The 16,790-nt window shown below is 50.1% G+C and overlaps 1 protein-coding gene across 26 annotated transcripts in view; it reads left to right on the forward strand.

Annotated features, from left to right (window-relative positions):
• The window catches only part of IFT140 (intraflagellar transport 140), an 82,965-nt gene that overhangs the window by 8,341 nt on the left and 57,834 nt on the right, over positions 1-16,790 (forward strand). For all 26 annotated transcript variants that reach the window (XM_041747596.1, XM_041747599.1, XM_041747575.1 and 23 more), the window contains 9 exons: positions 1,989-2,210; positions 8,368-8,489; positions 8,660-8,802; positions 10,438-10,613; positions 11,681-11,772; positions 12,353-12,459; positions 13,111-13,256; positions 16,392-16,595; positions 16,714-16,786. In XM_041747596.1, the coding sequence (XP_041603530.1) occupies positions 1,989-2,210; positions 8,368-8,489; positions 8,660-8,802; positions 10,438-10,613; positions 11,681-11,772; positions 12,353-12,459; positions 13,111-13,256; positions 16,392-16,595; positions 16,714-16,786 (1,285 nt within the window). The remainder of the gene's footprint in view (positions 1-1,988; positions 2,211-8,367; positions 8,490-8,659; positions 8,803-10,437; positions 10,614-11,680; positions 11,773-12,352; positions 12,460-13,110; positions 13,257-16,391; positions 16,596-16,713; positions 16,787-16,790) is intronic.

Raw genomic sequence — 16,790 nt, forward strand, 5'->3', positions numbered from 1 at the left:
GGGCCACGCGGTCTCTGAAGGCCCTTGGGGAGGACGGGTGCCAGGCCTTGTCCTGGATTCTTGTGGCAGCCGGCTCTCCTCAGAAGTCCTCAGCTGGTACCTGCATCACCCCGTGGCCTCTGTGGTCCCATGTGTCTCCTCTGTGTGTCCCTCTCCCTTTCCTCTCCTGACAAGGACACGAGCCATCGGGTTTGGGCCCATCCTAATGATCACCTACAGAGACTCTTTCCAAGTAAGGTCAGGTCACAGGCACCAGGTTAGGACTTCAACACATCTTTTTTCTTTTTTCTTTTTTTCTTTTTTTTTTTTTTTTAAGATTTATTTATGTACTGGGGAGGGGGGAATGAGCAGGAGGGGATGAGGGAGAGGGAGAGGGAATCCCCACCAGCCTCTCCACTGAGCGTGGAGCCCAATGCAAGGCTTGATCTCACTACCCTGAGATCCTGACCTGAGCCAAAACCAAGAATTGGACCCCTTTATTTATTTATTTATTTTATTTTATTTTTAATTTTTATTATTTTTATTTTTTAGTTTGTATTTTGTTATTTATTTATTTATGATAGTCACACAGAGAGAGAGAGAGAGAGAGAGGCAGAGACACAGGCAGAGGGAGAAGCAGGCTCCATGCACCGGGAGCCTGACGTGGGACTCGATCCCGGGTCTCCAGGATCGCGTCCCGGGCCAAAGGCAGGCACTAAACCGCTGCGCCACCCAGGGATCCCCTGGACCCCTTTTTTTAAAAAAAGATTTTATTTATTTATTCATGAGAGACACAGAAATGCAGGGACACAGGCAGAGGGAGAAGTAGGCTCCCTGTGGGGAGCTCGACGCAGGACTCGATTCTCAACCCTCTGCAGGCTCACTGTCACCCCTGCAACTTCAGCGAAGCAGCTAGGGTCATAGTAACACCTGCCTGCTCTTGGATCTTTATCTGATGTCCTCCTCCCTGCACACAGTTCCTCACTCTTATAAACTCTCTCTGGAACAGTCTGTAAGTGAGAGGGGGCTGAAAATAACTTCGGCCTTGCAGACCCTGAAAAAGCGCTGGGGGTCACCCAAGAGATTGCACTTAGAACCTTGGATCAGGGCAGCCCAGGTGGATCAGTGGTTTAGCGCCGCCTTCAGCCCAGGGCCTGACCCTGGGGGCCTGGGATCGAGTCCCACGTCCGGTTCCCTGTGTGGAGCCTACTTCTCCCTCTGCCTGTATCTCTGCCGCGCGTGCGCGCTTTCTCTAGCTCTCATTAATAAATAAATAAAGTCTTAAAAAAAAAAAAAGAACCTTGGATCAACAGACTTGACTTTTTGGCCCACTGCTTGTTTTTGGAAATAAAGTTGCGTTGGAAGCCATTAAAATGGTAGTTAATGGGCAGCCCGGGGGGCTCAGTGGTTTAGCACCACCTTCAGCCCAGAGTGTGATCCTGGAGACCCAGGATCGAGTCCCACACTTGGGGCTGCCTGCATGGAGCCTGCTTCTCCCTCTGCCTGTGTCTCTGCTTCTCTCTCTCTTTCTCTCTGTGTCTCTCATGAATAAATTAAAAAAAAAAAATGCTAGCTAGCAACCAAGCCCTTGTATGAGGTCATACTCCTTACTAAGCTCGTCAGCGCGGTAGGTTGAGTGTTAACCGTGTGCCTTCAGAGCGTAGCTAAGGGCCAGCTTGGTGTTTCTGTGAAAATTAAGTTCAACATTTCTTAGTAAACAACTCTTTATAGGGGCACCTGGGTGGCTCAGTCAGTGAAGCATCTGCCTTAGGCTCAGGTCGTGATCCTCGGGTCCCCTGCTCAGCAGGGAGCCTGCTTCTCCTTCTGCCTCTGCCACTCCCACTGTGTGCTCACTTGCTCCCTTTCTCCATCAAATAAAACAGTAAGATTTTAAGAACAAAACAAAAACAGCTTTTTATATCTTCTAGCTGATTTCAATATTGATTAGCCAGAAATTCCCAAAATAGCTGTCTCTTTATAATACAGAATTTACCTCTTGCCTGTTGTAGGGTGAGCATGTGTCCGATACACATATTGAGAGGTCATTCCGGGTCACTTCCTTGTGCTGGCACCCGACACGACCGATCCTTGCTGTTGGCTGGGAGACTGGGGAAGTGACGGTGTTTAATAAGCAGGACAAGGAGCAGCACGCGGTCCCCCCGACACATACCACCGATATCACCGTTCTCAAGTGGAGCCCCAACGGCAACTGCCTTGTGTCAGGGGACAGGGTAAGCAGACGTGATTGATGCTAACGCCAGATCTCTACGCTTCCCTTTCAGTGCTCTTTGGGACACTTGTTGGGAAGGCTGTTAAAGACCAAAATTTTAGGAATATGTGGTTGCTGAGTTCAGTTGATCTTGCTGTATGTCATGGCAGATTCTGTTTCATATGGAAGCAAGGTTTGCAAATTGCAGTCTACCATCCCATGCTGTAGCAGAGGTGGGTCTGTAATTATTTAAGTTAACTTTTCTAGGAAACTATATTCATAAAGTCAGAGTGACTGTTTCAGGTATTATCACTTTGATGGCTCCCCTGAATCACTAGCTTCCCTAAGCTTGCTTCTTCATTCCTGGGAGTCCCTGGTCCTTGCTGTATAGCTCAGGGCTTCTTCCCCATGCCACTTTGCCCCCAGGGAACATTTGAGCCAAAACCAAGAAGATATTTTTTGTTGTCAGAGTGGTGGCGGGGCGGGGCATGTCCTGGCATCTAGTGGGTGAAGACCAGGGATACTGCTCAACATCCTGTAATGCATAGGACAGACCCCACACCAGAGAATTTTCCAGCCTAAAGTGTTAATCATTGCCAGGTTGAGAAACCGTGGTCTCTAACTAAATTGATTCACAGACCTAGGGCAGAAATTTTACGACATGCTGATTCGTGTCACACGTGCCAGGTAGCACGTTTATGTGTCTCAAAGTCCCAAAAGTATGAAAAGGAATATATATCGTGACGAGAATCTCCAACCCCGCCCCATCCACTCCTTTCCCCTCCCACCAACTCTCTAGTGCCCACAGCTTCATGAAGCTTCTTCTGTTTCTTCAGATGCTCACCAGCACATACAAATGCATTCTTTCCTCAATTTCCAGTTTTGAAAAATTACAAACTTTTACAGTTATTGAAAGAATAGCATAGGGAACACCGTATATCCTTTATGTAAATTCACTAGTTGTTAACCATTTTGTTACATCTGTTTTCTGTTTTTTACCCTCTATTTTTTCTATTTCTCTCTACTTTTTCTATTTGAGTTTGTAACAGATATCATACTGCTCCCCACCCCAGTCCTTTGGCGTTGCTCTCTTAAGGACAAGCATCTCCACGTAGCTGTGCCATGGCTTTCACTTTCTGGAAGACTGGCACTAAAGTCGGCACCTGGCGTGCAGGCCACTTCCTAATTTCTCCAGTTGTCCTGTCACATCTGTGGTGGATTTTGTCCTAATCTGGAGTCTGGTCAAGGACCATGCCTTGTGTTTCACTGTCCATTCTCTTTAGTTTTCCTTAATTATGAACTGTTCCCTGGTCTTGTCCTCTCCTCCTCTCTTGTGTTTGGTCTTTGGTGACCCCAACATTTGGAGGAGTCCAGACTGGTTATTTTGTAGAATGTCCTTCAGTTGAGACTTGCTGGATCGTTTCCTCGCAGTCCTCTTTAGACAAGGCAGTTTGGGCTGGAAATACCACACGGAGGAAATACCAGTCTCCTTCGTCTTCACAGAAGTGACAGTGCATGATGTGCACTGCCCTGTTTTCTGGCTTTTTCATTTTACGCCTACCTTGCACACATCTCCACATTTGTTCACTGTGAGCTTCCTTCCATCTGAGTCTGTATGTCAGTACGTGAGCCTGTTACCATGTCCTTTGCCAGCTCTTGCTGATAAGCACTTCGATGGTTTTCAGTCTTTTGCTAAACAGAGGTGCGGTGGGTAACCTTCTACTTATGTTGTTTCAGGCATGGGGAAGTTCAGAGAAACTCCTCAAAATGAGGTGGCCGGGTCCCAGAGCATGAGCATTAGTGGTGGGTGCCCAAGCCTCCTTCTGTGGGGCTACTTCCAGCTCCCACCTACACACTAGTGTGTCCCCCACAGACAGCTGGACCCAAATTCAGAATCTTACAAAAGTGCCATGTTAGAACGTCCTAGTTTGCATTTCTCTTGCTATAAAGAGCGACTATTACTTGGAAGAGCCAGTTATGTATCCTTTCTGATCAAATTACTTGCCCATTTTGGTATCAATTTGTTCCCCTTTTTTCTAGATTTTTCTTGTTTTTCAGTTCAGTTCCCACTAATGACATTGCCTGCCCTCAGCTTCTAGTTCCTTGGTGATCTTTCCCCTCTCCCTGCTGTGGGACACTGAGCAGATCCTCTGTAGGAATGAAAGAACTCAATATCATCAAATTTTATCTTAATCTTGACTATATTAAGAAATCGCTTATAAAGCAGTTTCCTCAGGCATGCAAGTAAACCCAGGTTTGTGCTCTCGAAGCCCTTTGAGTCAACATATTTAAGAACAGAAATCCTGGTCCTTCCAATAAAATCTAAGGTGGCACTAGTCCTGATTTAATAACAGGTTCAAGCAGGAAGAGAAGTAACAAATTAATGAGCACTTAGAGTGCTGCACCGCCGAGAGCCCTCCTTACCAGGCTTGACTGAAGGTCTTCATCTCCCACCAGAGACTGTTTTGGTTAGGGTGTGTTTGGTTACCAGTGAAACCAACCCAAACTACCTGAAGTAAGGGGGGGACACTTAATCTGAGGCCAGTGGAATGTCCCACAGTTTCCAGGACAGGAGGACAGCTGGCTTCAGGACGTCTAGACCAAGAGTGGGGTACCAGTGGGCATACATGTTCCTGCAGTGTGCCCCTTGTGCCACAGCCATCTCTCTCCCCTGTCTCACCCCGTTCACAAGGCAGCACCCTTAGCTGCTGGAAACTAAGGCATTCACCCTACCATCCACCCAGAGACACCATCCCCTCCTCTGTCCCAAACCCAGCTTGGGGCCAGTGACCACATGGACACAGTCAGCCTGGAAAAGGGGCACTGGGAGGATGCTGCCCAAAGTGTCCATTAGAAGAAGCTCCATAGTAAAGGTGAAAACAGCACCTGGAACAAGTCTTGTTTCCCTGCACACTCACAGAGCTGGTTGCGAGCATCAGGACACCTCGTACATGGCGATATAGCTCTGGACAGCTTCAGTGTAAACTATTAAAGAACTTCTTTTAGGTTCCCAGAGCCAGTTCCAGCATGGTGGCAGTTGGGATTCCTCAGATACCACGGGGTGCCCAAAGTTCAGCTCAGTCCTGACACCGTGCACCCAGAGACAGCATCAGCCCCACAGATGAGGGGCTCGGCCCCACCTAACCGCCCCCACCGCCACCCCAGCTGCCAGTCCCCAGTCCTGTGCTTCTGACTACAGGCTACAGTGGAAGACCCCCTCCTCAGGCTCTTCCAGTTGGGCTAGAGCGGCTCAGGCTCATGTTATCAGTTTATCAGAGGGTGGGATAGAGGAGACGAATCTACAGCTGGATGAAGAGATACACAGGGCGAGGCCTGGGGTGGGCACAGAGCTCCCAGGGGTCTCCAGGCGCCACTCCCCCCACACTGCCAGGTGGTCAGCTACCTGGAAGCTCTCTGAACCCAGTCCTTTTGGGTATTTAAGGAGGCTTCACTGTGTAGTCCTGATGGACTAAGTCATTGGTCATTTGCGATGGATTCAATGGGATGGGGTGGGGGGGCCGTCCCCTCCCTGGAGGTCAGGGTGGGCCTGAAACTTGAGCCCTCTGATGAGCAGTTGGTCATCCTGGCAGCCCACTCTGCCCTTGGGTGGAGCCCCGAAGTCCTCTTCAGTTGCTCTTGCATAGGGCTGATTTCTTGCCTTCAGGAGTAACTTTCTTGCCTTCCGGGGGGACTTGTCTAAGTCTGATTGCATAAAATTGTGTTGAGTAAAGTTGCCGTCAGGAGGATGAGACTCAGGGTTTGTCTCAGCCTAATCCTGGTTATCTAGAAACCTGAGGTAGAGCGCATTCGACTCATTGTAACTTTTCTGAGAGATTTACTGTGCAAATTGCTTTTTAAGGCCAACGTTACAGTTGATTCTCATAGTTGATTCTCAAACAACTTGGAGGTTCAGGGTATCATCTCCCTCCCGGTCAGAAATCAGTAGAACTCTGGCCCCCCCTGAAACTTACCTACTAATGGCCTACTGTTGACTCGAAGCTCTGCCAATAACATAAATAGTCAATTAACACATATTTTGTGGGGACACCTGGTTAGCTCAGTGGTTGAGTGTCTGCCTTTCGGCTCAGGTCATGATCCTGGGGTCCTGGGATTGAGTTCCGCATCTGGCTCCCTGTGAGGAGCCTGCTTCTCCCTCTGCCTGTGTCTCTGCCTTTCTCTCTGTGTCTCTCATGAATAAATAAAATCTTTAAAAAAACAAACACATAATTTGTGTGTCGCATGTATTACGTACTGTTCTGACGATGAAGTAGGCTAGAATAAAGAAAATGGTAAGAACCTCATAAGGAAGAGCAAATACATTTAGAGCATTATACTGTGTTTGCCGCGAAAATTCCACATACAAGTGGACCCAGGAAGTTCAGACCCGAGTTGTTCAAGGATCATCTGCATTCGGAAACCACAATTCCTATCTGCGATACAGTCGTCCTCCCTGGCCTGCCTGTGGGGATGTTGGAGTACCTGCGGATTGAAAGAAGGGTAGGAGGGAGAGTGCAGGCACTCCTTTGTCCACTGACCTTGAGTGAGAGGAGCACCTTGAGGATCGCTTGGGCCTCAGAGCAAAGGGCCCCTTGCAAATGGATTCAGATGGAAGTAGTGCTCTTTGGGAAAGTGTAGCTTGCATCCCAGCCGGAGGCCTCCCGGGCCGGTGCTGATGGCACTGTCTCTCCACCGTTACCTCTAGCGCTGGTTGGCATCCTCAGTTTGAGAACTTCATGACTTAAAAACTGAATGTGTGGTATACCTGGCACCCAGATGCTGGTTTCTTTGGGTTTCCTCCAATAACAGGAGCCAGGGCTCCTTGGAGAAATGGCTGATTGTAGGACTGGGGCCAGTGAGCCTAAAAGAATCTGTAGCACCAGAAAATTAGGAAGTGCTCGCAAAACCCTCAGTACGGGGTGTCAGAGGCCCACAGGAGCTAACGGAAGACCTCCAGTGGCCAAAGCTGGAACATCAACATAAACAAAGCAATGCTAGATTGTAACCTGAAGTCAAGTCAACGTCTGTGACATCAGTCATGCTATCACTGTGTGGTTTAATAATTAAGTCAGTGGTGGAGAAGAGACAGATCTCCATGCTGAGGAACCCCAAATGATTTATGTAGATAGTTCATGCCCGAGGAGGTGACTTCCTTCCAAACAGTACAGGACTGAAAGGAGGAGAAAGAAGAAGGACTTCACTGGGGTCAAGGTCACAGATGAGACCTCAGCCGGGACGGGAGGGACAGCAGCTGCACAGACACGTCATGGCAACGACACCGATCCTGACATGCCGTGACAAGAAGGGCACGTGATCTCTGGCCTTCTCCCCAAACCCACAGCCCAGTCCAGTCGCGTGGGAAGAGCATGAGCCGAGTCCCAGTAGAGGGACGTCCGCAGCAGCCCTGTGCAGTCCTCAACGCCGGAGGGTCAGAGACGCTATCTCTGCCCAGAGAGGCCTAAGGAGATGTGACACCCCAATGTTCTGTGGCTCCCGAAGGGGATCCTGAGACAAAAAGCGGGCATTAGGGAGGAACTGAGGAAATGTAATTAAAACACAGTTCTAGTTAATACAGTAGGTCAGTATCAGCTGATTGATCCTGAGAGCTGTACCACATAAGTACGGATCTGCTAATAAGAGAAGCTCAAGGTAGGCAATGGGACTTCTCTGAATGATCTTGCCACTTTTTTTTTTAAAGATTTTATTTATTTATTTGAGAGACAGAGTGAGCGAGAGAGAGAGAGCAGATGAGCAGGGACAGGGGGAGAGGGAGAAGCAGACTCCTCGCTGAGCAGGGAGCCTAATGTAGGACTTGATCCCCCTGTAGGACCCCAGGATCATGACCTGAGCTGAAGGCAGATGCTTAACATACTTAAGCCACCCAGGTGCCCCAACCTTGCCACTTTTTACAAATCTGAATCTATTCTAAAATTGAGTTTTAAAAGCTGGACATGTGACTGTTGTTCTCTCCAGGGAATAAGGATAGCAGAGGGCACACAGAAAGGCTTCTGGTTTCTTCGTGGAATATTTTTTAATGATTTGTAGTCAGCAGTGCATGTGTAGCAGTTTTGTAGTTTTGTTGAAGAGGAACGAGCCTGTGTGCAGTGGCACAGCATAACTCTTGCTTTACACTGGTCACTCTGTGAGAATGTGTCTCCTCCCCACGGTGTTGGGTTTTCCAGCTTGGTGTCCTGCTCTTGTGGAGATTGGACCAAAGAGGTCGAGTACAAGGGACGCCCCTGCTGAAACACGACCATGGAAAACCCCTAACTCACTGCATCTTCCGGCTCCCCCCTCCTGGCAAGTAAGTAGAGCTCCTGTGGTGGCCTTATCTCTACTTCCCTCGGTGCTGGTGCGGGGCAGGCCGTGGCTCCTCCTTACCGAGTCATAGCCTCCTGCTGCTCTGAGCACATCTGTAGTGACAACACCTTCCTAGAAGGAATCCTGACTTCCCGTCATGTCTGCCTTTCAAAGGGACCTTGTTCAGTTGGCGAAGGCAGCTGTGAGCGGTGATGAGAGAGCCCTGGACATGTTTAACTGGAGGAAAAGTGGCTTTGGAAGTTTCCTGAAAATGGGATCTCAAGAGGGACTATCATTCTTTGTCAGCTTGATGGATGGTGAGAGACTTAGGTGGGGATTCTAGGATGAAGAAGCATTGTAGGGTCTGGTAAGGATTTTAAACAAAGAGATGATGTTTCTGCATCAAACAGAAGGCTGTGTGTGTGCCCGTTGTGGAGCGATGCGTTAGCAGCCCTCGGCGGCTACTTATCCAGTGTTCAAAGAAGGGCCTCACTTTGTCCTGATAGAGACGAATGGGCTTTGCTTGCATTCAAAGGGCTCTCATGACGGGGCTGCCCGTCAGCAGACTCCCTGACTGCTCACGTGGGCAGCTCCCGGCAGGACGGACAGTGCTGCGGTCCTGCTGCCCACTCTGCGTGATGGGGAAGCACCCTTACCTGTCATTGTTTGGCTGAGCTTGGGAGGGAGAGCGGCGGGCGGGACGGGCGCCAGCTTCATCTGCAGCCACCAGCCAGCCTTGGCGGATGGTCAGTGTCGAGTCCACCTTCTGGACTCGGAATCCTCAGCGTCAGCAGAGAGACAGGCCAGTGACAGCCGATAAGTGCAGTATGGGGTAAGGGGACAGAAGAGTGGTTTACGCTCGTGGAGGACACTCACACGTATGTGTGCTGCAGAAGCGAGATTAAGGAAGTGAGCTTCCCGAAGATGCTGAGCTTCTGGAGGATGTGCTTCCACGCAGCTCAGCCCTGATGGGAAAAGAGAGCAGAGGATAGCTGCCAGGGGCTGGGGCTTTTGTCACTTTTCAAATAGAGATACCTTTGTTTCTGGAGATAAGGGGACAAGCTGGTGGAGAGAACTTTGAGGAAGTCCTGAGGGATAGGAGTGGGCATGGAGCCTCGGGCAGTGTGGGGAAGATGCTAGCACAAGGCCCCCCTGGCAAGGAGTCAAGAAGATGATGTGCGAAGAGGGCCCAGCAGACAGGTGTGCAGTGGGGACAGGCCTGGCTCTGGCGGGGTCGGTCCTGTCCCTTAGGCAGCAGCTGTGGGCTTCGGGGGCAGATCTCCCCTTGTCAGACCGCTGCCTGCAAGCTCACTGCAAATATCAGCTGCGTGAACACGTTGAGAGTGTGTCGCCAAGCCTGCCACCGATGCTCACTGAGGCAGAGGCAGTGCCGGCGTGGTCGTGTCGTGCCGACCATGGGCCCCTGCACAACCTCGAGCCTGCCAGTTGAATGGGAAGCCAAGTATTCCCTGGAAACAGATAAGAGGAGGACGGGAGAATGAGGATGTTTGAAAAAAAACAAAAAAAAAAAAAGGAGGTTTGCGCAGCCGAGATGAGTTGTTTCAGGCACTCCCAGGAGACTCCCCCCCAGATTCAGAAGCCCAAAGGGAACCTGGAGGGCAAGGAGGACCTGGCAGGCCAGGCAGGGCAAGGGAAGAGAGGCCTCTGGGGTGGGAGACGTGCCTATGGATACAAAGAGTGCCACCAGGAAAGCCAGCCATGTGGGAGGGCCATCGCTTGGGCCTCAGCAGGTGGCAACCCGGAGAATGGACAGCGGGGTGAAATGGTGGAAGTGACCTCAGAGACGGCCTGGGAGGTCATGTGCGGATGTTTTTAAAATGTTTTATTTGTGAATTTTTATGATGAGGATGTTTATTTTGCAAAGGTCTGTAAGTAGATACGAGTGCCGCAGGCAAGTGCCATGCCCCCTGGACTGACCCCTTTGCCCTTAGGGACAGTGCTCTACGTGGATGAGAAAGGGAAGAGCACCCAGGTGGCATCCACAGACAGCTCCATCCAAACACTCTTCTACATCGAGAAGAGGGAGGCCCTGGTGGTGGTCACGCAGAACCTGCTGCTGTCTCTGTACGCGGTGAGGCCCGAGGGCAAAGCAGAGGAAGTGATGAAGGTAGGCGGGACAGTGGGCAGCAGGCCTCGGCCAGGGCCAGGCCAAACCTGCCACACCACGCCGACAGAGCTGTCCAGTGGCATCACCTACACGGCGCGGTTGCCAGGAGCTTTGCAGGCGTCACTGGACAGGGGTGGGAGGCTCTGGGCTCGCTCAGGCCTGCGCCCCCTCGAGTGGCTGGCTCACAACCTGTATATTCTCCTGTGACACAGAAGAACCGCTTACCTTGCCATGGCTCATTTGACCTCGGGGTGGAAATAGGTGGGACAGGGACATGATCTGGCTTCCCATCTGTGCGTAGATGAGCGTCCTCGCTTCTATCACAGCTGTCCCTGGCCCAAGCACACACATAGGTGGTTTTGCCCGAGGGTCAGTCTCCCTCCTGGGTAGCAGATGTTTGGCTGTGGCTCCTGGGAAACAGTGAGACCCCCGTGCAGGTGCCTCTCAGCTCCGCCCTGGGCTCTTGCTGATGGGAGGATGCTGTGGGGCATGCCTCGGCACTGGATGCTGCTCGAAGTGTGCAGCTCACCAAGGACTGGTCCTCCCTGCCCTCCTGGTTCCCTGGTTTGTACCAGAGGAATCTGTGTTCCTCCGAGAATTCTGGACTTTCCCTAAAGATACTCTTGTAGATTACAGAGCTGATTGATTTTTGTAAGTCGGTGTTCACACTGGCATTTCTGTGTTCCTGGCACAATAGTTGGAAATAGAGTCCCTGAGTCCCGTGGACCTGGGTTCAGATCCCCTTGAGCCGCTCACTGGCCGGGGGACCCTGGGCAGGTTTGTTCTCTGCAGAACGGGGTCGAGACAGCTGCTCGAGAGATGTGGTCAGGCCCTAATTCGGCTCAGCTTGGTGGTCACTTACCAGGTGCCATGCCCACAGCAGCTGTAATTATTAACCACTTAATACCCAACAAAGAGTAGTACTGCAGAGTCAAGGCCACCTTCCCCATGTCCACACCCACGCTGCACCTGCCCAGCTGTCAAGTCTCCACCAGGGCACCACACACACCAGAGACACCGGGCTGGTGAGAGCAACATGCTTCTTTGGGGTTATTTCTCGTTATCAGGTGAAGTTGAGCGGGAAGACAGGTTGCCGGGCAGACATTGCATTGATAGAAGGCAGCGTGCTTGTGACCGCCATAGGGGAACCTGTTCTCAGGTAAGAGCCTGGCTCCTCAGTGAGCACTGCCATTAACATCCAGTCTCTTTGGAGTAATATTCTTATTGGAGTGTAGCATACATACAGAAAAATATGGATTATAATGACCTTTCACAAATTGGACACGTCCATATAACCAGGTCTGAGATTGAAAAGCAAAGATACCACAGACCCCAGGCATCCCCACTCTGCCCTCACAGTGTAGGCTCCTCACTGTCCTGATGTCTGTGTGTGGATCTTTGGCCTGTTTTTTTTAGCTTGGTGTAAATGGAATCATGTGTTGTGTTTACTTATCCAGCTGCTTCAGTTCTGTGTGATGTGGCGGGGAGGTCCCTCGCGTTACTGCATGTGGTTGGAGTCCCTTCATTCTCGTGAGCTGGTGTCACACACCAGCCCCCTGCTCCCTTTGATTACAAACATGGCATTGGATAGATGTAAACATATTGCTGGCAGTCCGTTCATATCAGAGTCCCAAGGGCGTGCTTGCTTCCGGATGGCTCTGCAAGTTGAGCAGGACCCTCAGGGCTGAGGGCAGCCACTGACGCGGCCCCTGAAGGGAGCTCTCTTCCTTTCATTGTAGATTCTGGGATCTAGAAGGTGGAGAGAATTACGTGCTGAGTCCAGCAGAGAAGTTTGGTTTTGAAAAAGCTGAGAATATAAACTGTGTTTCTTACTGTAAAACCAAAGGTGAGACTTCTCTGGCAGGTGCAAGAGTGGGAGGGAGGTGGCCTCAGCCTCGCTCTGGGGGCTGCAGAACGATGACAGGACTGCAGCTCTTCAAAGAATGGCGAATCGGTAGTGACTGTGAGTCACTTGAACAGAGTCACTCGGAAATGAGAAAGTGACAGTACAGCTTTGCTTGCATACATGAAGGCCAAGGGGCTGGCTCGAAAGGGTGACCAACCTAGTTACATGCAGTTGACCTCTCTTCTCTCTGGAAACCACAAGAAAAAGTGTGGGAAACATTAAAAATACTTGTGTATGTCCTTGTATGCATGGGTGTGTGCGCGCGCGCACGTGTATGTACAGAGGAGGCCAGAGAAACAGGAGAAGATGTGCCTGCTGAGCGCTAAGTGCCATGCTAGCCCTGGGGAAGCAGCCCCGAACAAGCGGACTGCCCTGGACAGGCAGACAGGCCCCTGGTCTCCTGGAGACTGACAGAAAATAGCACCAACACCCCCCCCAGCACCATCCTCCCAGGTGGGAACAGGTACAGAACTGGAGGTCACTGGGCAGGGGGCTGATGCCCGGATATTTCAGAGCCATGGTCAGGGAAGAGAGATTCCTATTGCTTTTAACCTTCCACTCAATTCCCGTGAACTTTGTTTTTACCGATAGGTCTTCTGGCAGCGGGCACCGATAAAGGGCGAGTAGCCGTGTGGAAAAAACTGCCAGGCCCCCAGAGCAGCCGAGTGGCAGAGGGCAAGGACAGGTGGATTTTTCAGACCCCTAGTGAGCTCGAAGGCAACATCACACAGATTAAGGTACAAGCCACCAGGGTGCAGGGCGCTCTCATTCTGCAAAAGTAGAGGAAGTGATTGGTTTTTAACTATTTTTGTCAGTTATGCACCTTAAGACTATGTAAAAATAGCAACAATAGAATAAAGGGCTTTGGGCTTTCAGATGGTGGGTCTGGGATTGTGGCCGTGTAGTCATCTGTATCTTACCTGTGTACCCATCCCTTTATCACCTATCTACCTACCCTGAAAGCAGCTTTATCGAGCTCTGTAGCATACCTATTTTGCTCAACCACTGAGCCACCCAGGTATCCCCCAATTTTCTTTTAGTATATTCAGAGTTTCGCAGCCATCATAATGCCTCTTAGACCACTATCAGCGCCCCAGAAGGAGAGCCTGTGTGATTCAGCAGTTCCCCCACCCCCACTCTTCCTCTGTGCAGACACTCCTCTGCTTTCTGTCCCTGTGGGCTCACCTGTCTGGGCATGTTGTAGACATGGATGCGTGCAATCCGTAGCTTTTTAGTCGGGTCTCTGTCACCGAGCATCATGTTTTCCAGGTTTGACCGCTCGGCAGCACATGGCAGCAACGCGTTGCTTTTATGGCTGATTAGCACCCATGGCAGGGACAGGGATGGGGACAGACTACCTTCTGTTATCCTTCCGGCTGTCTGCAGACACTTGGGTTGTTTCCACATTTGGACTTTGTGAACTCTGCTACTGTGAACATTTGTGTACAACTTCATTGTGGACTTAATGATTTTATTTCTCTTGAGCATATGCTTTTTTTCCTTGTAAATACTGTCTTTCTGGTGATGGTCCGTATTTGGGGGCCTTGGGCATGTGGATGGTCTCCTTTGGGGCATGTTGCCGCTGTTTGCTTGTTTATTTGTTTAGTGACTTGGTGGGACCACTGTAGTGGTGTTTCTTTCCTCTGCAGTGCGAGCCTCTGACATCACTTCTCACAGGGCTGGCCTTGGGCATGTGGATGGTCTCCCCAATGGCTCTGGGGGCTGACTGTCCTGTCCCCTGAGCTGCTAAGCTTTCTGCTTCCCCAGGTGCTGGCCGATGGCTCTATGGTTTCCTGCAGCACCCCTGGGCATCGCTTGCACCACAGTCCAGTCCCATGAGATGTGGGCAGGTGTGCTCTTTGAGTTCAGGGTTTATGGTTTGTTCTGACTGAGGAAGATTCCTCCTAGGTGTGTCCTTCTCCAGAGCCCTCTGATCAGTGGTCTGGCCTGCTGTGGAGTTTGTAGCGCTCAGGAAGCTTCCAGCCTCCTCTTCAAGCTTACCACCATTAAAACCTCCAGTCTCTTGAAGAGCATCCTTAGGTTTAGACTTATCCACATTGTGTTTCAAATGAGGTCACTTTCTTTGAGGAACCTGTCAGAGCTCTCTATTCCTATGGACTGCATCTCCCCTTGGGGGAAAAAAAATCTGAGTCACTGCTCCAGAGCTTGGGTGTGGGGACAGTGGCCACTTGCCTCTCTGTGAGCAGGGAGCTGGACGCAGCAGCCTCTGGTCTTCTCAGGTAGCCTCTCCCAGCACCGAGCATCTGCAGTGTGAGCGAGCTGGGGCAAGGGCATGGGGGCCCAGTGTTCTCAGGCACCCTGTGAGCCCAAGGGACCCCACCCCCCACAGCATGGAGTTGGGGGAATGAGAAACGCTGCCCAGGAAGATGCTGTAGCCCCACCTGGGTGCTGAACAGGGAGCCGATCTCTTGGCCATGCCTGCCCAGGGGAGCTCCTGCATGCCAAGTGGGAGAGGCAGGACAGCGAGGGTCATAGACACTGTTCTTGCCAGATTTAGCAGATTTTCCTGAACTGTGTTGCCTCACACGTGATTTCTGGAGAACGAGGTGACTGTTTCCTCCTACTTTCCCCCAGTTCTGCCTGTTGCCACCTCAGGGTCCTCACCTGTCTCTCACCCCTGCTGAGTATAATCCTCTAAGGCAGAATCTATTTAATCCTGCCGAGCCATGAAAGGAAGATGTACCTAGCAAATCACTGAGGGCACCGCAGAGCACTTTGGGGGTTACCTTTAGAGCCTCCTCTCAGGCCACAGGTAAAAATAGCTTCTGGATGAATTAGTTAAATATCTTAACTAAGTCAAAATAAATAGCTCAAAATAGCATAGAATATTAACAGATCTGTAGAGAAAGTACAACTTTCTCAGATGTGAAGTAATAGGAAGAGCCACACTAATTTTCCTAAAGGACGTAAATGAGAAACCAAGTACAGGATGACACATGCATACCGTGTTCCTTAAAGAGAAGCTTCAGTTTTATAAGAGTGTTATTTCTTTCCAAGTAAATGTACAGGTTACTATACATCCAGTAAAAATAACAACCCTTTTCTTTTCTGGGAGAATTCAACAAAATAAACTCATCTAGGAGAGCACAGGGCCAAAGAAAAAAATGTATAGAGAATCAGAACATTTCCGAATTACAAACCAGAATATATCTCGAAACTGTAGCAATTAATTAAAACAGTATGTGCTTACTCGGGAACAGATAAACATATCACTGGAATGGAGTAGGAAATCCCAGAACAGACTGAGAAAGATTTGGAAGTTTAATATGAAATTATGAAAGAGCATTTCACATCACAGGGGAGAGCCAGATAATTTAATATGTCATGTCCACTAGCTCTCCATTTGTAAAAAATAAACATCCCTAAATTAACAACCAGTAAGAACAGACACAAGACAGGGGTGCCTGGGTGGCTCAGTCAGTTGGGCATCTGCCTTTGGCTCGGGTTATGACCCCAGGGTTCTGGGATCAAGCCCCATGTCATTGGGTTTTCTGCTCAGTGGGAGCCTGCTTCTCCCTCTCCCTCTGCCTGCTACTTCCCCTGCTGTGGGTGTGCTCTCGCGTTCTCTCTCTCTCTCAAATAATTAAAATCTTTTTTTAAAAAAAAGACCGACATGAGACAGAAGAGCCATGTAAGTGTTTGCCCATTGCATTACAACTTGGGTGTTAGTATTATAAAATTTTCTAAAGTATGTATTTTATGCTAGTAAATTTTTAAATCAGTTTACACTGATGAGAGGAAATAGTGCCAGGAAAATTGTTGATGAACCCTGTGTTTATAACACTTTCCTGCCTGCATCTCCCTTCTCTTTGTTCATACTTTTGTCTCTGTCCCTGTGGCATGGAATGAAGTGGGGCTCCCGGAAGAGCCTCCTGGCAGTGAACAACATGAGCTCCGTGGTGATCCTCAGCGAGCAGGCCATGTCTTCACACTTCCACCAGCAAGTGGCCGTGGTGCAGACTTCCCCAAGCTTACTTAGCGTGTCCTTCCTGTCCACGGGGGTGACACACAGCCTGCGTATAGACATGCACGTCAGTGGAGTGTTCACCACCAAGGTGACTACAAGGGTGGCCATGGGGTTGACAAAGGACCTGGCCGGTTTTCTGGGTTGTTCAGGGTGGTAAAGGGTCTGGGTGGCAGGTCTCTTCTTAATTTCCATGATTTTTTTTTTAGGATGCCATTGCTGTCTGGAACGGAAAACAGGTGATGATCTTTGAGCCTTCTGGAGGCACATTACGGAATGCAGGTAG

The sequence above is a fragment of the Vulpes lagopus genome, chromosome 3 (assembly GCF_018345385.1).
Source record: "Vulpes lagopus strain Blue_001 chromosome 3, ASM1834538v1, whole genome shotgun sequence".
Taxonomy (NCBI): domain Eukaryota; kingdom Metazoa; phylum Chordata; class Mammalia; order Carnivora; family Canidae; genus Vulpes; species Vulpes lagopus.